Source organism: Benincasa hispida, chromosome 1 (assembly GCF_009727055.1).
Source record: "Benincasa hispida cultivar B227 chromosome 1, ASM972705v1, whole genome shotgun sequence".
NCBI classification, from domain to species: Eukaryota; Viridiplantae; Streptophyta; class Magnoliopsida; order Cucurbitales; family Cucurbitaceae; genus Benincasa; species Benincasa hispida.
Genome location: NC_052349.1, coordinates 78762856 through 78784210, shown reverse-complemented (window position 1 = coordinate 78784210; position 21355 = coordinate 78762856). Strand labels below are relative to the sequence as shown.

General features: G+C 38.7%; 1 protein-coding gene across 4 annotated transcripts in view; it reads right to left on the bottom strand.

The window, feature by feature from the left end:
• Positions 1 to 21355, bottom strand: part of LOC120086434 (anaphase-promoting complex subunit 5) — a 38739-nt gene that overhangs the window by 16455 nt on the left and 929 nt on the right. For 3 of the 4 annotated variants that reach the window (XM_039043102.1, XM_039043084.1, XM_039043093.1), the window contains exons 4-13: positions 21118 to 21239; positions 20604 to 20850; positions 11889 to 12066; positions 11730 to 11808; positions 11541 to 11626; positions 2748 to 2877; positions 2579 to 2611; positions 2123 to 2371; positions 935 to 1012; positions 98 to 360 (exon numbers count right to left, since the gene is read on the bottom strand). In XM_039043102.1, coding sequence (XP_038899030.1) covers positions 98 to 360; positions 935 to 1012; positions 2123 to 2371; positions 2579 to 2611; positions 2748 to 2877; positions 11541 to 11626; positions 11730 to 11808; positions 11889 to 12066; positions 20604 to 20850; positions 21118 to 21239 — 1465 coding nt within the window. The remainder of the gene's footprint in view (positions 1 to 97; positions 361 to 934; positions 1013 to 2122; positions 2372 to 2578; positions 2612 to 2747; positions 2878 to 11540; positions 11627 to 11729; positions 11809 to 11888; positions 12067 to 20603; positions 20851 to 21117; positions 21240 to 21355) is intronic. The other variant, XM_039043112.1, reaches the window with a different exon arrangement.

The following is a 21355-nucleotide window of genomic DNA, read 5'->3' as shown; positions in this document are numbered from 1 at the left end:
TTTTGTTTAGTTGTTCATATTAAATTGTCCAAAAATATATATCTATACACGTACACAGACACAAAAGTACTATAAGTCAAAGAGAAACTAAGATCACCTGCCATATATCTCAAATGCAGTTGCTCGTAGCAAGTACGAAGAGCCTAATAACTGTAAGACAGATCCAGGAATTGAGGTGGGTTGCGCCAAAAATGGTAATTCACTGGAGTTATTCCCAGATTCATTGTCTCTAGACAATACAAGTGAACCCCCAGGCTTTTGTAAATTCTTAAGCCATGCAGTGCTAAAGCATCCATCTGTCGTCTTTGTAGAACTTTCAGTGCCATATTGACAAATTAAATGAGTACCCAACCTTAGCTCCTGTCAGAATTAAATGCAAGTATCAGAATAAAACAGAAAATAATATCTTCCTTAATAGATATTGTTGAAATATGTTAAATTAGCCCTAAGGGCATTTTTGTCTTTTTACTATATTTGCTAAATTAGGGTTTCACATTATTCTATTTATATCTAGGGTTGGGTCTATTGTAAAGGGACATAAAATAATAAGTTCTTTTCTATCGTGGTTTTTCTTCCCTGAATTAGGGTTTTCCACGTAAACTCCTTNGGCATTTTTGTCTTTTTACTATATTTGCTAAATTAGGGTTTCACATTATTCTATTTATATCTAGGGTTGGGTCTATTGTAAAGGGACATAAAATAATAAGTTCTTTTCTATCGTGGTTTTTCTTCCCTGAATTAGGGTTTTCCACGTAAACTCCTTGTGTTATCCTCTTTCCCTATTTCAATAGATATAGTTATATAGATACTCATACACACATGAATCTGCCATGAAGATAATCCATTTTCCCATTTGAAAAATAAATCAAAAATGAAAATAATTTCAACGAAGTATCTAATAATGGAAAAAGAGAGTCATCTTGTTCGACGTTACCTTACAGACACTTATTGGAGAAGTTTTAAGCTTTGCAGAAGCTCTGGGACCAAATGACAGAAGAGGTCTTTGCACGTGCTGCAAATTATTTACAACCCATCAATAATTAATAAATAAAGAGATTTCCCTACTCTCTCAGTACGTTCAACATGCAGTTAAAATTTCCATTCCAATCAACACTGGTTTTTTCAAGTCACACCAGACAGGTATAAAGAATCCAGACAGTTGCTGTGAATCAGATAAAACACTCCCCACTAGCAATCAAGAAACTAAAGCATGTGGACTTAACGATGGCCAACAAACGATTAAATAGGATGTCCTGATTTTCTTCCTGCATAAATCTAATAAATACAAGAGTACTACAATATTTCACGCATTAAACAGTAAGATCATGAGTAAAGTAATAAATCGTCTATCAATGCATACACAAGGAAGCGAAAAAACTCAATTTCTTGATCACTGACAGGTAGAGCTGCCAAAAAAATAACTATTGCACGCAAATAGGTCACAAGCAGATCAATAATTTGCATGATTTTCCTATCAATCATTGGCCTTGTTTACACACAGGTACGCAATATCACACAAGAGAGAAATATTGGAGAAGATACCATTTGGTTCTAGCTTTCATAATCCTTTGTCAGGACTAGGGATAAGTTGACTGTGGACAAGCATTGAATAACGGCTCCCAATTCATCAATTTCTGAATCTCTTTGATTTCTTCTCATCTCAAATTCTAGTAGCCCATCCCACAAATATCGGGAATATAATCGTAGAAAGATAACTTCTGGGAAACAACACTAAGTCTACTTTATTTTCCTTACCTTTCAGAATTCCTCCAGTGTGGTCGCACGTGTAAAGAAGATACTACAATTTAGTTAGTTAGGCTAAGTAGGACGGTCAATTCAGTTTTATGTAATTTTAAATGAACTAATATTTCAGTTATTTGGTTTGGGTCAGTTTTTGTTGTCTTAGTTGGTTAAAGTGGTTTTATATTTGGTTTCAGTTGGTTTAACTGGATTTTTGGATGGTTCTTTTGGTTTTGAATGTCATAAAGGCAGAAACATGAGGTGAACTGGTAATTCACAATCACCAATCTTCAGGAGGAAAAACAATACACACACGAAGTGTACAAAATAAACATACATTAACAAAAACATACTATGAAATGGAGATTGTACCCATATTTACCATCAAATGAAATTTAGCCATAGCAAGATGGTTGGAGGCTACTAAACGTTTCAACTTCAAACTTTCTGCTCTTCTTAGAGACTCCGTCAAAAGCACAAACAATTGTTGCTGGACAGATAGTGAAATTCCCATGCTCATTAAAGGTGAATAGGATGACCCGAGTATACCACTAGTGCGTGAGAAACCACTTTCAGATAACAAGTTCCCTATAGCTGCTAAGGTATACGCAAGGCAAGTATCGTTGCTTTGCTGCAAAGAATATTGATTAAAAAAAAGTCAAATTCAAAGTTTAACTATGAACATGGTTTCAATATTTATTCTCATATAGAGCAGTTAAAGATTAAGACAATGATTCCAAAATCATCGAAGAAAATGCATTAGTTTGTTTTTTAGAGCTCCAAGTCTATTTTCCTTCATATTAGTAATTAGATAAATGAAATTGCATACGAAACTTACCTGCTGTGATACATGGACTGCTTCAGTCAAAACCTGACAATTATCCAGAAACAAAATGAAGAACGATTAGTTAACTATAGCAACAAAAAAATTTAATTTGCCAAAATTCTAGCCTCGTGATTAGAGAAGAGAACTGAACACTGGTAGTTGGTAGAAAAGAGAAACTGACCTCTAAAGCTTGTTTTGGATGGCCAAAGTGAACATGCATCATCCCTAAACATAATAAAGCAATTTCATATCTTCCAAAGCTGTTGCAGCCAGATCCAGGAGGGACAAAATCAAATCCTTCAGTCCCTGCACTTTTGTGGCAAAAGTCCAGGGAAAACAATAAGGAAAAAGTTCAGACATAGTAATCAAATGTTAAGACCTTACTTGAACAGGATATGTTCTATGGGTTGTAGAGTCGTGTCCTTGAGTTCTAAGTAACCAAGTGTTGTTTGATAAATACCCCCCCCCCCCCCCCCAAAAAACCCTAAACCCCCAACACACACATATTGCACCCTTTTTAATAGTTGAAACTCCCTGACATTTACAACTTTCTTCCCCATCCCCCAGATTTCATTCTCACAGACATGGTATGTCTAAAGGCTAGAGGTTTTTTTTTTTTAAAACGGAAACCAAACTTTTCATTTATATAATGAAAAAAGGCTATTGCTCAAAATACAATGAAATAAAATAGCAAGGAAAACACAAGAACATAAAAAAGAAAGATAGGTCAGTAGGTGCACCCAGATATCTCAACTAAGTTGACACACCCATAGCACCCTCATCATATCCTTATAAATATACATGAGTTCCAAAGAAACTTAAGAACATGATTACACAGAAAATAAAAGCATTCCAATTAAGACATATTCTGAATTGAGTATTCCACAAAATCCCGAAGCTTATGCTACAGCATGTCCTTCTCGATAGGACATAGGCATTCAAATGCTTAGACAATGACTTCACCAAATATCTCCTTCATACATCCAAAGACCAAAGTCTTGAATCTGAAATTTGATTAACCCTTATGCCTTCTACCATGCACAACAGGTCTTGAAATTCTAAAATCTTCTATTCTTCTAGATTCCTTTGGAAAATCAAATACCAAGAACAATTAGCTGCATCCCAGTGATTATTCACACTTCCATTTGGGAAGGAAGCAATATGAAGAAATCTTGAGAATCGCATCTTAAAAGAACACTCTGACTCCCATGAATTAAGCCAACAGAAAATGTTACGACCATTGCCAATTTTAAAATTAACCAAAGAACTGAATTTTCTCCGAATCGTTGATATGTTAATCTAAGGGCTTCTCACACTCATGCCAAACTTGCCAAAAGTATGCCAATGATGAGGATCTACTCCATGTATGCTTTTAACCACGTTGCACCAGAGAGAGTCTTAATCTTTCAAGAAACTCCAATTCCATTTAAATAGAATTGCTAAAATTCTATTTTTCAGATTACCAACACCAAGAGCTCCATTTTGTAGGGCTTTCAAATAAGCCCCCCACTTCACTAGATGGTTTAATTGCTACCTTGTGTCCTTCCCAGAAAAATTTATACATAATCCTTTCTCTTGATATTCTCCCAGTAGGAAATCTTTCATGAATCCATCTTGTTATTTTGAAATCTCTCCCGATGCACCAAAATTCCACACAATAGTGAGAAAAGGAAGTGAGCTCTGACCCAAGAAAATTTTTCTCTATGATCTTTAAGAAATTTTAAAGGACCTGGATGTTGATTCTGTAAGAAATTCTTCAAGGCTGTATTTTTGGGTTTGTCATAAAGGACTCTAGTGTTCCATGAGATAATCTTCATACTTAAGACACCTCCTGAGTAGATGCCATTTCCTGCAATTGGAAACCACTCGCTGCAACTAAAGATGAAAATTTAGATGGAATTTGGGATGGAGACAGGTATGAAGCATTTACAGAATTTTGCTGCTGTTGTAAGAAGAGTGTTCTATATGCTTCCCCTAATTGATCAGGGCTGGATTCTTCGGAAATTGCAGTCTCATTTGTTCGGATTCCTCGCTGCTGACACTGACATCAGATTCGTCGTCCAACCCATTGGTTCAGGCTTCTTATTGTTATAATTTTATAGTTGGGGTTTTCCATTCTTGCAAATTTTTTGTGATATTTTCCTTTTCTATACTTTGTACACTTGTATATATTCATATCTTTAGTGAATAAATAGAGTATTCTGATTCTTTCTCAAACGTAAGAGTTTTACATGGTATCAGAGCTCTCTAAACAAAATTAAACAAAATTAGGGTTTTGTGAACTGTAAAACTCTTAGGTTTGAGAAAGAATCAAAATGCTTTATTCATTCACCAAAGATATGAATATATACAAGAGTACAAAGCATAGAAAAGGAAAATATCACAAAATATTTACAAGAATGGAAAACCCTAACTATAGAATTATAACACTCCCCCTCAAGTTGGAGCATATATGTTAATCATGCCCAACTTGTTACATAGATGATCTATACGTCTTCCATCCAATGCTTTCGTGAAAATATCTCCTAATTGTTCTCCAGTTTTCACATATCCTGTAGATACCAACTCTTGTTGAATTTTCTCACGTACAAAATGGCAATCAACTTCAATATGTTTAGTCCTTTCATGAAAAACTGGATTAGAAGCAATATGAAGTGCTGCTTGATTATCACACCACAACTTTGTCGGTGTGGTGATTTCAAATCCCGACTCAACAAGAAGTTCATATATCCAAATCAATTCACATACAGATTGTGTCATTGCTCTATATTCTGATTCTGCACTTGAACGTGACACCACATTTTGCTTCTTACTCTTCCAAGAAATCAAATTACCACCAACAAAAACACAATACCCTGAGGTTGATCTTCTGTCTTCTTTAGATCCTGCCCAATCGGCGTCTGAGAAACATTCAATATTAGTATGACCATAATCCTTATATAATATACCACGCCCGGGAGTAGCCTTCAAATAACAAAGAATTTGTTCCAATGCAGCCCAATGATCAACTGTAGGGCATGACATGTACTGACTCACAATACTTACTGAATACGCTATGTCGGGTCGAGTCACTGTAAGGTAATTAAGTTTTTTCACTAACCTCCTATATCTTTCAGGATCATTTAGCAATTCTCAATCTTTTGTGAGTTGTAGGTTGGGCATCATTGGGGTACTACATGGCTTAGCCCCTAGCTTTCCTGTTTTAGTCAACAAGTCAAGTACATATTTTCTCTGTGATAATAGAATTCCTTTCTTGCTTCTTATTACCTCAATTCCTAAGAAGTATTTCAACATGCCCAAATCTTTGGTATGGAATTGACCATGAAGAAAGGTCTTTAGAGACTGGATACCTAAAACATCATCACCAGTAATCACAATATCATCCACATATACGACTAACAAGATGACACCACCCTCAGATCTCTTAAAAAAGACTGAATGATCTGACCTGCTCTTCCGCATTCCAAAGCTTTCAATCACCTGACTAAATCCTACCAAACCAAGGCCTGGCCGTGGGCTCTGTTTTAATCCATACAAGGATTTACAAAGGCGACACACCGTTCCATTCTCCCCCTGAGCAACAAACACTGGTGATTGCTCCATATACACCTTTTCTTGAAGATCACCATGAAGAAATGCATTTTTAATATCAAGCTGATGTAAAGGCCAATGATTGATTGAAGCTAATGAAATAAACAACCTCACAGATGCCATTTTTGCTACAGGAGAAAAAGTATCAACATATTCAACGCCATAAGTTTGTGCGTAGCCTTTCGCTACGAGGCGTGCTTTTAACCGAGCAACAGAACCATCAGGATTGACTTTAACTGCAAACACCCATTTGCAACCAATAGTCTTTTTTCCTGCATGGAGAGAAACTAAATCCCAAGTACAATTATCATCTAAGGCAGTCATCTCCTCCACCATTGTGGCACACCAACCAAGATGAGACAAAACCTCATGAACAGTTTTCGGGATGGATACAGACTCTAAGGATACAATGAATGAACATGTGGAATGTGACAAATGGTTATATGAAACAAAAGAGGAAATAGGTTGAGCACAAGTACGTTTACCTTTACGAAAAGCAATAGGAAGATCATCACCCATTTCTGGATCCAATGACGAAGAAGACTCTGGAACAGGGCATGGAACTGGAGGAGGTTGTCGTCGAGTATAGACCTTAACGATGGGAGGAAGAGTAAAGGTAGCCACAGGTAGAGATGAATCAGGAAGAGGATCGGAAGGAGAAATAACTGTGTAGACAAGGAAATCATCCTCTAATTCCTTATGCTCCCTCTGACTCTTATTCGAAGAGAAAGACGGTGATGAAAAAAATGGGGTATGTTCAAAAAAGGGGATATCAGGAGAGACTAAATATTTATTTAGACTAGGACAATAACACCGATACCCTTTTTGGACACGGGAATAACCAAGGAATTAAGGACTTTGGATCCAACTTGATATGCTGAGGTCGAACATCCCGAACAAAGCAGGTACAACCAAATATTCTGGGTGGAATGAGAAACAAATGTTGCTTGGGGCATAAAGTACAAAAAGGTATCTCACCCTTAAGAATGGAAGAGGGCATGCGATTTATTAAGAAACAAGTTGTGGAAACAGCATCAACCCAAAAGTATTTTGGAACATGCATCTGAAACATCAAAGCTCCGGCTGTCTCAAGGAAATGACGATTCTTTCGTTCTGCAACCCCATTTTGAGATGGAGTATCAACACAAGAAGATTGATGAAGAATGCCATGGCATCTAAACAAGACTTGAGTGTAAGAGAGAAATATTCCTTAGCATTATCACTCCGTATGATTTTAAGAATACCACTAAACTGAGTTTGAATTTTAGCATGGAAGTTACGAAAATGAGAAAGTAACTCAGAACGACTTTTCATTAAATATAACCACGTAACACAAGAATAGTCATCGACAAATGTAACAAAATACCTAAACCCTCTTTTGGACTCAACAGGACAGGGACCCCAAACATCAGAATGGACTAATTCAAAAGGAGCACTAGCTCGTTTATTGACTCGAGGATACGAACTCAAACGATGAAATTTAGCAAACTGACATGACTCACAATCGAAAGAAAACAAATGTTGAAATTGTGGACGAAGACTCTTCAACACAGAGATAGACAGATGACCCAAACGACAATGCTCTTCAAAAGGAGACGACACGCTAGAGCATGTGATGGCCGTAAGTGTTTGTGGTTCAAAGATGTAAAGACCTCCAAATTCCCGCCCTTTACCAATAGTCTGTTTCATCGTAAGATCTTGAAATAAGCCATAACCAGAAAAAAAGGAGACACAACAATGAAGATCACGAGTGAGTTTACTGACCGAAATCAAATTAAACGAGAAATTTGGTAAATTTAAAACTGATGACAAAGAAATTGATTCAGTGAGATGGATGGTTCCTGATCCTAAAACAGGAGTGGAGGTTCCATTAGCTATAGTGACATTAGGTGAAGAGGTAGATGTACAAAGGGTAGAGAATAAACTGGGGTTACCTGTCATATGGTCTGTAGCGCTAAAGTCAATGACCCATTTTGACGTGGAGGAAAGAAGACATTTAGAAATGTTACTTGTCTCTGCGATGGTCGTAATGGGAGTAGAAGATGATGCCCTCAATGACTCTTGATACTGCTGAAATTTAGCAAACTCCCCTGCAGAAATCGTAATTGACTTGTCAAGATTATCAGGAGTAGGGGCGACTTGTGCAGAGGGTGATGGCATCCTCTGACCCTTATTCAGCAATCTTCTGCATTCACGTTTCGTATGGCCAGGTTTATGACAATAATAGCAAACAACACCTCCTGGATTTGATCTCCATGAATAATAGTTGGATCCATTCAACTTGTGTTCAGTTACTTTTGACACCATGGGAACAATCTCAGACATTACTGGTTTCTTATCAGCCATTACCTCAAAAAGTAGACACCGGACAACAAAGAATCAAACCGTAATTTATCGAAGAGATGTCTATACAAGCAGTGAGTATATCTATATATCCCAAACAAACACACCACCAAGAAGAGCCAACAACACTGAGGAAACCCACTGAAGACGGACGAAAAAGGGCAGCGCACGTGCCTACACGCGCTGGCGCGTGGACGGACAGCGAACTGGAACAATCGGCGCGTGAGCCTCACGCGTTGGTCAGATGGCAACCGGACTTTGGTGTTTTGTAGATCCGCGGCTGAGCTTTTCGTTGGAATGGGCGGTGTCGAAAAAACCTTTTTTTTTTCCAGCAGCGGCGGCTGCTAACAACGGCGAACGAACCGAAGACGGCGACTGTGAGAAAAAGTATAAACTCACCTCTCCACAAAACCCTAAACGTATCACAAATTGGTTTTAAATTCTCAAACCCTAAAGTTCACAAAAACCCTAAGTTTATTTAGAGAGCTCTGATACCATGTAAAACTCTTAGGTTTGAGAAAGAATCAAAATGCTTTATTCATTCACCAAAGATAATGAATATATACAAGAGTACAAAGCATAGAAAAGGAAAATATCACAAAATATTTACAAGAATGGAAAACCCTAACTATAGAATTATAACATGAACCTTAGGGTTTGAGAATTTAGAACCCGTTTGTGATATGTTTAGGGTTTTATGGAGAGGTGAGTTTATACTTTTGCTCACAATCGCCATCTTTGGTTCGTTCGCCGTCGTTAACCGCCGCCGCTGGAGGGAAAATAAAAAGGGGCTATTTTTTCGACACCGCCCAAATCGTCGAGGAACCTAGTCGCCGATCTACAAAACCCCAAAGTCCAGATCCCATCTGACCAGCGCATGGGACTCACGCGCCACTTGTTCCTTTTTGCTGTCCGTCCACGCGCCGGCGCGTGCGCCATTGATTTTGGTTTGTCTTCTGTGGGTTTCCTCAGTTTTGTTGACTCTTCTTGGTGGTGTGTTTGTTTGGGATATATAGATATACTCACTGCTTGTAAAGACATCTCTTCGGTAAATTAGGGTTTGATTCTCTGTTGTCCGGTGTCTATCTTTTTTAGGTAATGGCTGATAAGAAACCAGCAGTCATGTCTGAGATTGTTCCTATGGTGTCAAAAGTAACTGAACACAAGTTGAATAGATCCAACTACTATTCATGGAGATCAAATGTTCGCCACTTTATTAGGAGCATGGAGATGGATGATCACATCACAGAAGAGCCACCGACTGATGCTAATAAGAAGATTTGGTGGCAGGACGATTCAAGAATGCTTCTACAAATCAAGAATTCTATTGACCGTGAAATTGTTGAAGTAGTAAATCACTGTGAATCAGTCAAGGAACTATTGGAAAACCCTCATCAATCATAACTTATCTAATCCTTAGAATATCAATGGAATTCGAAAAGTCTTGATCCAAAAAACTTCTTTTGCTATTGGATTCAAGAAGATCAAAGGCTCAAGATTGTCAAAACCTATATCAAATTTGCCCAAAAGAGAATCTTCAATAGGTAATGAGGCTGGAATAAAAACACAAACATTCTTTTCAATCCTCATAACAGCTTGTGAGCAAACTAATCCATTTAAAGTTTGAGAGGATATTTCCACTAAACCACCTAAGTGATGGCCAATGGCTTCAAATACTGAATTCTTCCAAAAAGGTAGAGGGAGATTTTTTATCGAAATCCATCCTCCATAACAAATAATAGAACCTGGAAGAGAATGAACTTTCTTTGACCATCGCTCAACTTTTAAATGCATCCTTCCATACTTGTACCATTTGCCCAGAAATTCCTCATTGATGTCCTTGGTAATCGCTTTATCTTCAAAAAATGGGTTGATAGAAATTGATTCTTGAAAGAATTCTTCTAAGATCTTTAACCACAAACAAGGAGCTAAGATTTAAATCCAGCAACTAATTTTCCTTTTTAACCCAATATGAATTACCTGTGCCCTTCTCTGCCTTAACAGCATCTACAAATGATCTTGATGGAGTAACACAGACACCCCCCTATTGTTTTGATCTTCAATTATAACCTCTGGGAGAAGCTGCTCGTTTGTAATTTTCAGACTATCACCAATCATTTCAACAAAAGAAGGCCATTCTTTTTTATTGAAACCTGCAGGAACATGAATATTCCTTCGTCCACCAGTAGCAGGCCACCATGCTATGTCTGCAAACCATCCTTCCTTTGTTCTAAATTCTGCCAAACGAACGAAACCCTGCTCCATTTTCTTCTTCTTACAAAAATAGGCATGAATATGATCCTTTAGAAGCTCCTGTAATTTGCCTTCAATCCAAAGCATCGATTGAAAACTGAGAGTAATTTTCTGGTTGTTCCTCAAAGCCTCCACCGAGAAACCAAAATCTTCTTGCTATACACAGAAATACTGATTATTAATGCTGCAACTCTTGATTTCCATGATGAAAAAGGCAAACTCAGATGAATTGATTGTGGATGAAGAAAAAAGTGGCCGGAAGTGTTGAATCAAGCCACCTTAGATTCAGATGAACCGAGAAGAAGGTGGAGGAGAGAGGAGAGAGAGGAGAGCATACTTACCTTTCTATTGCTCTTCTTGTTGAGGTGAAAGCTCTATAATGACAATCTAAGAAATTCTAACATCCATCGATGACACAAGTAATAGCCAAAAAGGAACCCCCTTAGATGGACTAAACTTAATATATAGATCTTGGTCAATTACAAGGAGAGCTTGCTTCCTTTTGGGACCCCATTGTTGAGAACATTCAAAGAAGATTGAATGGATGGAGTAATTCCCATACCTCAAAGACTGGTGGACACACATTTCTCCAAGCCCTCTAAAGGCTAGAGGTTGAGAAAAGGTAACAGATGAGAAATGTGAAAGAAAATGTTCATTTTATCGATAATAGTTCTCCATATTACAAGATCCTAAAATGCATCATATCTCTTCATTCAGAAGGTGGTCATATTGGCTTGGGAAATCACCAACCCACATATGAGAGGAAAAGGCACAGTTAGTCACTTACCTATAGTCAAAATAGCGGTGGACATTTTCCAAAGCAGAAAAATAATCATCATGATAAAGGGTGTTCAAATAACGCAGAAAGTGAACCTGCATCAGCGCAACAGAGAGATAAATATGGCAGTTTAAATGTTAAACAAAATCTAATAGAATAAATAATCATTAACATAATAGGAAAAAAAGATCCAATTACTCGATGAAGCTCAGGTGCCATTTTCTGGAGCTGTTTAAGAACCACTTCAAAAGCATTTAGAGAAAATAAGCTTCCAAGCCTGCACCAATTTTAAAAAATTGTTAATTGTGGTAGCAAGGAACAACATTTTCTGGGCTGATTAAGCATATATACTCTTACTTCTCAATTTTTTCAGCTTGTGCATCTAAGTAGCCTTGCATCTGCCAATTTGTCCTCAGGAATGCACTACCACTGGGATCAATATCTCTCGAGGTATTGGAAAAAGAGTGAGAGTAGGAATAAGCTTCTTTAGCTTTGCCAATACTTTTGCACTTTGGGTAAGACGGAACATCAACATCTGTACTTTTGACATATGCGAATCAATAACTATGATAAGAGGCTTAAATTATTTAATTCTATGGAAAATTGAGGAGTAGCAAAAATTAGTAGCAACTTACTTAAAATTGTGATAGAGTTAGTGCATCTCAGATTAAGTTTTAAGTATGCAAGGAAGCTCAAGGGGGTCTATAACCCAGAGTTATTGGCTATTTAGATGATGATATAAGCACCGAGTCTCAGACCTCTTAAATGGTATGGGGAGCTCTTCCTTACAGCTTAATAGTACTGAGCTTTCTGTTTACCAATTATCTCCTTAGATTATTAACCAAATCTATACTTTTTAAGGTGATTTTGGAAATACTCTTTGAGAACAAATGTTTTTTTTCCCTTACTGAGAAACTGAGATATACCGAAGAAAACAAAAATACAAAAGGAGAGGGGAGATGAGATATTCCTACCACATCAAGGGTTTACTAGAAGCCTTCCCAACTGGTGTACAGTTGGTGTAAATTTTAGCTAAAAGATGATTATAAAAGGACTTGGCAAGAAGACGCTGAATGGGATCAGAAAAGAATTCCAGCTTGTCTCTTCTCCATTGATGATTGTCGAAAAGGGTTGGTTTGTCCTAGGGCTTATTTATAATTCTCTTATGGGCCTAAGGCTGCCTGTCTGTCTATTTATTGGAGCAAGTCTTCCTGTATTTCTGTATCACTTAAATAATAAAAAAGTAGTCTAGATCGTGATTTTTTCTTCCTGGCCTAGGAGTTTCCACGTAAATTATTCGTGTGTTTCTATTCTCCTTCCTCTTCTATTTTCATCATGGTACAGAGCAAGGCGACAACCCTAGCCGCCATTGATGAGTCTCCTTTGACCACCAACTCCGAGATAGCTGACACGATTAAGGAAGCTGTCCAACAGTACCTAGAGACTACCTTACCGCGTCTTCTTCAACAAATGAGTGTCGTCGAACAGACAACCCAATCCATCGATGGACAAATTGGGTCACACCCAGCCATGGAGGATCGTGGACAGACTGGGTCACTGCCGGTCATGGAGGAAATCACCCAGCCCCGTCACGTCAATGGCGCTCCGATTGCATGCGGAAAAAATCCCATCGGAGTCGTCGATCTCCCAGGTGCAAACAGGTTTCGACATCTAGATCTGATCGAAGCCTAGCCCTACTTCAACAGCAGATCCGTAGACCTCCCGGGTATAAACGAGGTTCGGCGACCAAATCTGATCGAAGCCCAGCCTTCCACGCACACCAGATCTGTCGACGGCGTCCAGACTCGACCACAGTAGACATTCTTCACGGTTATCCCTCGGGTACAGATAGGAAGCTACGGCGATTTCCTTGGCTCGACCAACCGTGGCTTCGTCGGCGTTGTCTCTGACCAGCAGCAGCCGGTGGATCAACCAGTCCATTCTGACTGCAGTGGCGCGTGTCCTATCATTTTTCCGACAAACTCTTCGGCAGCGGTGAATGGGGTGTGTTCAGATGAGATTAAAAAAAGATTTGTTTTTCTTCCGCAACAACTCACGGATCTTGGGTCGGTTCTTGGCACGAACTCGCAAAGTGCTCAATCAGAGCCATCCAATCTACAGTTGTGCTCCGAGAACCCAGTAAACTCTTTCCATTCTTTACCTACTGCAAATTTGTTATCTGGATCAATAGGACATTATGTAGGAATTATTATTGGAGAAAAGCTAAATGGCCAAAATTATTTCTCCTGGTCGCAATCCATCAGAATGGCTCTGGAAGGAAGACAAAAATTTGGCTATCTAACTGGGGAGATACCCAAACCTAAACCCAGTAACTCCCAAGAACGCATCTGGAAAGCATGGTACCTCAAATTGGCAGACCGTTACTTTATATGGCAACTGCCAAAGACATTTGGGATGTAGTACAGCAGTTGTATTCAAAGAAGCAGAATGCATCCCACCTTCATACCTTACACAAGCAAGTCCATGAATGTAAGCAAGGGACTATGGATGTAACGTCGTACTTCAACAAATTATCTCTGTTATGGCAAGAAATGGACTTATGCCGTAAGATTATCTGGAAATGTACACATGATGGGACTCAGTATTCCAAAATTGAGGAAGCTGATCGAGTGTATGATTTTTTGGCTTGGCTAAATCCAAAGTTTGACGGTGTCCGCAACAGGATATTGGGTCAGTGCAATTGCACACTCAGGTACGACTCAGTAATTTGGTTTTATTAGCATTAATGGAAAACGACCCTGGATTGTGGATTCCGGAGCAACANATCTGGAAATGTACACATGATGGGACTCAGTATTCCAAAATTGAGGAAGCTGATCGAGTGTATGATTTTCTGGCTAGGCTAAATCCGAAGTTTGACGGTGTTCGCAGCAGGATATTGGGCCAACATTCTACACCGTCACTGATGGAGGTGTGCTCTAAAATATGCCCGAAAGAAGACCAGTCTAGTGCAATGAATATTTCAAAGCATTGCAAAAAACCATGGCACACAAAAGACCAATGCTAGAAGCTGCATGGAAAACCTCCAAATTACAAACGACGTCAGTCACAGGACAAGACTGGTCCTGGACGGGCTCTGGTAAGCGACTCGGTGAATGACAAGGCCTCGACTCAACTTCAAGCTGATGGTTAGAGTAACTTAAGTGTTGTCGGGGTCAGTGCGATTGCACATTCAGGTACGACTCAGTCCTTTGGTTTTATTAGCATTAATGGAAAAAGGCCCTGGATTGTGGATTCCGGAGCAACAGATCACCTGACCAGTTCTTCTGATCATTTTATATCATATCACCCGAGCGCCGGAAATGAAAAGATTAGAATCGCAGATGGGTCCTTTGCCCTTGTCGCAGGAAAAGGACATCTTTCTCCTTTTGAGGGTCTAATATATTGCGTGATGTGTTGCATGTTCCTAGAATTTCATACAACTTATTATCTGTCAGTAAAATTACAAGGGACCTGAACTGTCAGGCTGTTTTCTATCCCACCTTGTTTGTTTCAAGATCTGAGCTCGGGGACGATGATTGGCACTGCCCAGCACAATAGGGGCTCTATTTCTTGACTGATGAAACTTCCTTTAGGGATGGTTATAGGACTAGTTTTATTTCTTTGAATTTCTCTACTGCAGAAATCGATTTTATGTTATGGCATTATCGTCTGAGACATCCCAGTTTTCAATATATGAAGTATCTTTTTCCGCATTTATTTCATAATATTAATCTATCATCCTTACATTGAGATGTGTGTATCCAGGCTAAACAAAGTCGTGTTTCTTTCCACTCTCAGCCTTATAAACCGTCCAAACTTTTCAGTCTTATCCACAGTGATGTCTAAGGTCCCTCACTAACCACCACCTCTATAGGCAAACGGTGGTTTGTCATCTTTATTGACGATCACACCAGACTGACCTGGGTTTTTCTTTTGACCGATAAGTCTGAGGTGTCCTCTGTTTTCCAACAATTCTATGCGACCGTAGAAACCCAGTTCAACACAAAAATTGCCATTTTACGAAGTGACAACGGGCGTGAGTTCATTAATAACTCGTTTCGGGACTTCCTAGCCAGGAATTGTCCATCAAAGCTCGTGTGCCTATACTCCCCAGCAAAACGGAGTAGCCAAGAGGAAAAATAGGCATCTGGTTACCTCTCTTCCTTCCTATCTGTGGGGTGATGCTATCCTCACTGCAGCCCACCATATCAACCGCATGCCTTCCCGTGTCTTAGCCTTTCATACTCCCCTTGACTGTTTCAAAGAGTCGTATCCCAACACTCGGTTAATCCCTGACGTACCTCTACGGGTGTTTGGATGTGTTGTCTTTGTCCATACCCACGGTCCCAACCGTACAAAATTTACTCCTCGTGCTCAGAAATGTGTCTTTGTTGGGTACCCTCTCCATCGATGTGGGTACAAGTGTTATCATCCCTCATCTCGGAAATACTTTGTGCCTATGGATGTCACCTTTCTCGAGGATCAGCCTTTCTTTCCCATTAGTCCTCTTCAGGGGGAGAGTCCTAGTAAAGAGACTAACTGGTCCACGTATTCCATTCCCCTAGAGGTCTCAGCTGAACCTAAACATCTTGGTCCTGCTCTTCCCACTAATCAAGTCCTTTGGATAACATACTACAGGAAGAATCTCAAGAAGGAAACAGTGCCGCCTGTCGCTTCTCTTGCCCCAGTTCATGAGTCTAACTCGGTCTCAGCCCCAGGTATGAACATCCCTGTTTGTGATACTTATGATTGTGTTGAGACTAATAATTGCAGAGTAGACAGAGATATAGAAATTGGTGACAGTGGTGAGAAAATAGAAGGAATTGAGGAGGATGAAGAAACTGATGGAAAGAACAACACTGAGGAAATAACTCCAGCAAACGAGAACAGTGGAAGGGAAGGTGATTGTGTGGGAAGTCCTTCTAAAGAAAGATCCATAGATCAGACGGCTAGCTGCAGTAAGAAACTTGGAGAAGAGGAAAGTCATGATGCGTCTCTCGATCTTCCCATTGCCTTGAGAAAAGGGACTAGATCATGTACGAAGTTCCCTATGCATAGTTACATGACATATAGTAACTTATCTCCTGAGTTCAAGGCTCTCACTACCAGTCTAGATACGGTAATGGTTCCAAGTAATATACATGTTGCCATGGAAGCTCCTGAATGGAAGGCTACAGTTATGGAAGAAATGAGAGCTCTAAAAAAAAATGAGACATGGGAACAGGTTTCTCTTCCTGAGAGGCACAAGACGGTTGGATGTAAATGGGTTTTTACTGTTAAGTACAAATCCGATGGCTCGATTAACAGATACAAGGCGAGACTGGTATCCAAAGGCTTTACTCAAACCTTTGGTATTGATTACTCTGAGGCATTCTCCCCTGTGGCCAAACTCAATACGATCCGGGTGCTTTATCTATTGTTGTTAATAAAGATTGGCCTTTGCACCAATTAGATATGAAGAATGCATTTCTTAATGGAAAACTCGAAGAAGAAGTCCATATGAGCCCTCTACCCGGCTTCGAGAACCAGTTTAGGTATCGAGTTTGTAGATTGAAGAAGTCACTGTATGGGTTGAAATAGTCTCCAAGAGCCTGGTTTGACAAATTCACCACATTTGTTAAAGCACAGGGGTATGATCAGGGGCACTCAGATAACACGTTTACAAAGAAGTCTGGTTCAGGAAAGATCTCAGTACTTATTGTATATGTAGATGACATTGTATTGGCTGGTGATGATACTGATGAAATTATGAGACTTAAAACAAAGATGGCTAAAGAATTTGAAATTAAAGATCCGGGAAAATTGCAGTACTTCCTTGGGATGGAGGTGCTCGATCGAAGGAGGGTATCTCTGTCTCACAACGAAAGTATACTCTAGATCTCCTCAAAGAAACAGGAATGACTAGGTGTAAACCTGTAGACACCCCTGCAGAGTATAATGCCAAACTGAGCAATGTTAACAATGGAGCTCCTGTCAGTAAAGAGAGATATCAGCGATTAGTTGGGAAGTTGATATATTTATCTCACACGAGACCTGGTATATCTTATATCGTGAGTGTTTTCAGTCAGTTCATGCAAGCTCCCTACGAGGAACATGTGACAACCGTCGAACGCATTCTACGATATCTGGAGGGCACTCCTGATAAGGGCCTACTGTTCAGGAAGTCAAGTAAACGTGGCATAGAAGCATATACTGATTCGGACTGGGCTAGGTCTACTGTTGATAGGAAGTCTATGTCTGGGTATTGCACTTTTGTCTGGAGCAACCTGGTCACTTGGAGAAGTAAAAAACAGGGAGTGGTTGCCATAAGTAGTTTAGAAGCCGAGTACAGGGCCATGAGTTTGGGGATATGTGAAGAAATCTGGTTGAAGAAAGTATTGACAGATCTTCGACAAGACAGTGAGCTTCCAATGAAATTGTTCTGTGACAATAAAACAGCAATAAGTATTACCAACAATCCGGTCTAGCACGATAGGACCAAGCAGCGAAATTGACAGACATTTCATCAAAGAAAGACTGGATAATAGGAGCATATGCATTCCCTACATCCCTTCTAATCAACAGATTGCAGATGTCCTTACAAAGGGATTGTTAAGACAGAGTTTTGATTATTGTATTAGCAAGTTGGATCTGATTGATATTTACGCCCCAACTTGAGGAGGAGTGTCAAAAAGGGTTGGTTTGCCCTAGGGGCTTATTTGTAATTCTCTTATGGGCCTAAGGTTTCCTGTCTGTCTATTTATTTGAGCAAGTCTTCTTATATTTCTGCATCACTTGAATAATAAAAAACTAGTCTAGATCGTGGTTTTTTTCTCCTTGGCCTAGGGGTTTCCACATAAATTATTCGTGTGTTTCTATTCTCCTTCCTCTTCTATTTTCATCAAAGATTTTAGCATTCCTTTCAAACCAAAGCCTCCAAAGAACAACCTTCCCAACGGCTAACAATAGACCATAATACACCGGTTTTATCTTTGAAGGGACCACCAGCAATAATCTGGAACCTAGAAGAAGACATCAGAAATGTTCCTGGAAAGGCCCGACATATATTGATGGACTAGAGGAGTTTGGCTCAACAGCTAAAAGAAAAGAAACGACCAAATAAGAGATGGCCTTGACCTTCCTCTGCATCCGACCAAATAATAGATGGCCTTGAATTTGATCTTCCTCCCCATGTTTACACATGACACACCAGCTAGAAGAGGGAGCCATATAAAGTCTTCTTTTCTTCAACTCACAGCAGAATTCAATCTTTGGAGAGAAAATAAATCCATAGGAAAACCTCACTTAGTTTACACGACACACCAGCTTGTTTGGCCTAGAGCTTAGGCACCAAAGATCTTACATGGAAAATTCCACGTCCTTCAAGCAGCCAAATCGTCTTGTCTTCTCTGTTGAGAATAAGGGAACAGAGGAGGTTAGGCAAAGTGCACTCCTCAATTTCAGCATCCATCAAGTTCCTTCTAAACTGGAGATTCCAATCATTCAAAGAGGCTGACCAGCATTGACTTATATTGCTGCTAGACTTGGCAACTCAAAATAGTCTTGGAAAGTCAAACCTAGCTGGAACATCTGAAAGCCAACTCTCTTCCAGAAAAGGAATTTATCACCTTCACCAATTTTCAATCTTATGCCACCTCAGCAACAAGGCAACTCTTGACAAGGAAGACTTAAAAACCTTTGAATCAACAGAGCCATCTTTAGGTAATGGGAGCTATGTAAGGTTCCTAGAAAGCGAAATTTTTTCATTCATGAACCACTAGCCACATTCTGCAAGGAGGTGTCTCTAGCTTTAAGATTACCAGCTCCTAAACCCCCTTCTGAAATAGGCATAGAAGAAACATCCCATTTCCCAAAGTGGGATCCCGCTTCAAGGTTAGCTCCTTCCACAAGAATTCTCTAATGAACCTCTCAAGATTTTTCACAACCTTGGCTGGGCATTTAACAAATAAATAAATAATCGAGGGGGATACTTGAGAGAACTGCATTGGCAAGAGTTAACATCCCTCTTCTTTGAGAGCAAATGTTGAAAACATATCAAAAAGAATTAAATTTATCACGAGCTGACAACTTAGGATTAGGTCTTGTGGATTTCAATATGTAATATGTTAATCAAACAAGCAATACTAAGTTGAATTCCTGCAACACAATAACCACCTTCCTCATTCTGATTTGTTATTTCACATTTTGATCTTCTAAATAAAGTGTTCCAAATTAGACTAAATTATTACATATATCCTAACCCAATCATTCACTAATTTTTAACCGGTCAAGGCATAGAGCTCAGGTAGAGGTTATAATTACAAAAAGAAATTAAGAGGGCATACCATACAGAAGTTTAAAGTACTGAAAAAATGAAAGCGAAAGAAAAAATAAAGGTTGCGGAAGCAAATCAATATCTCGATATTTGTTAAACAAAGAAAAAATAATGGAAAATGAGATAAGAAAATCCAATGAATGAATAAACTTCTTATTGGAGTAGAAATGCTGCTCATACAAAACTTCACATGGATGATCACCCTTATATAAAGTACAAAGGTGAACCTAAATTAGTAGTACTAACTTACAAATTAAAAGCAACATTAAAAACATAAACTTACATAACTGGAAAATAAAACTTAAAGAACAAAAAACTGAAAATGTTAGATCTAACTTTAAAGGAAAAAAGAATTAAAACATTAAACTGAAAAATTAAATGTAAGAAAGAAAAATCTCATGACTTAACATAAAGAAAGCCCAAGTTGGTCCCCGATGAAATTTTTTGCTTTTTCCATCTAAAAGTTAACTATTTCCTTCCAAACCAATTTTGTTATAGCACTGATGTACCTCATTTCCCACTATAATACGAAGGAATTAATGAACGGAAACAAAAAAAAATTATGTATAGATTTTGATCTCTCGAGAAAATTAATCAAATGGTATAAAAAAATAAACTTGACATCAATGAAATGTTTCTTTACCAAAAAAAGAAATAAATAAATAAACTTGTGATCATTTATTATGCATATGGTTTATTTAATTTTCTAAGTTGTTTTTCATCTAAAGAGCCAACGAGTTAACATGTGCCTCTACCTTCAACCAATCCAGAAAGTGCTTCGGGCACATGAAAATGAAAAGAGATGCTCTGAGTGGTCCTTTTTCTTGCTTCAAATTCTTCACTAACCTTCTCAAAAACAAGATTCTCCAGGTCCATACTTTGATATTCTGGCAATGTCTCCAAATCGTTCCTAGTATCATTTAATTCAGATGCTCCATAAGGACAAGTTGAAAGAGTTTCTTTGCAATACATTCCTATATTTGTCAAAAGATGGCAAACACCCTGCATTGAATTTTCAGCAATGACCATCCAACTTGTAAAGCAACATTAAAACCCAAGTTCAATATCTTTTTATATCCAAAGAAATTGATATTTGAATCAAAAGATTCTGTGTAACAAAGATGTTAAAAGAGGGATCTTTTATTCATTTGCTCCATTGGTCCTATTTCATGCTGGAAACAATAACTACTGATACATTAAACCAGTTTTCAAAACATTAACGACGGAAGGGGTGTCCTAACTATTAAGACAGTAAGTAAACTAGAGTACCTCAAATGATAATACATTGAAAGCAAGAACACAGCGACGAAGGAACATTCCTAAGTTGCTGTTGGGGTCCAAAATAATCTGGTCATCTTCCACGACACCTGAATCTGGACCTCCAAGGATTCCTGATTAAATCGACGTTTAACTACGTTAGTGAGATGCAAGGTTGGTGAAATTGAGAAAACAGGAGACTAACTACATCACACAGTGTAAGAGAGTCATTGCCCATACATTAGAACTT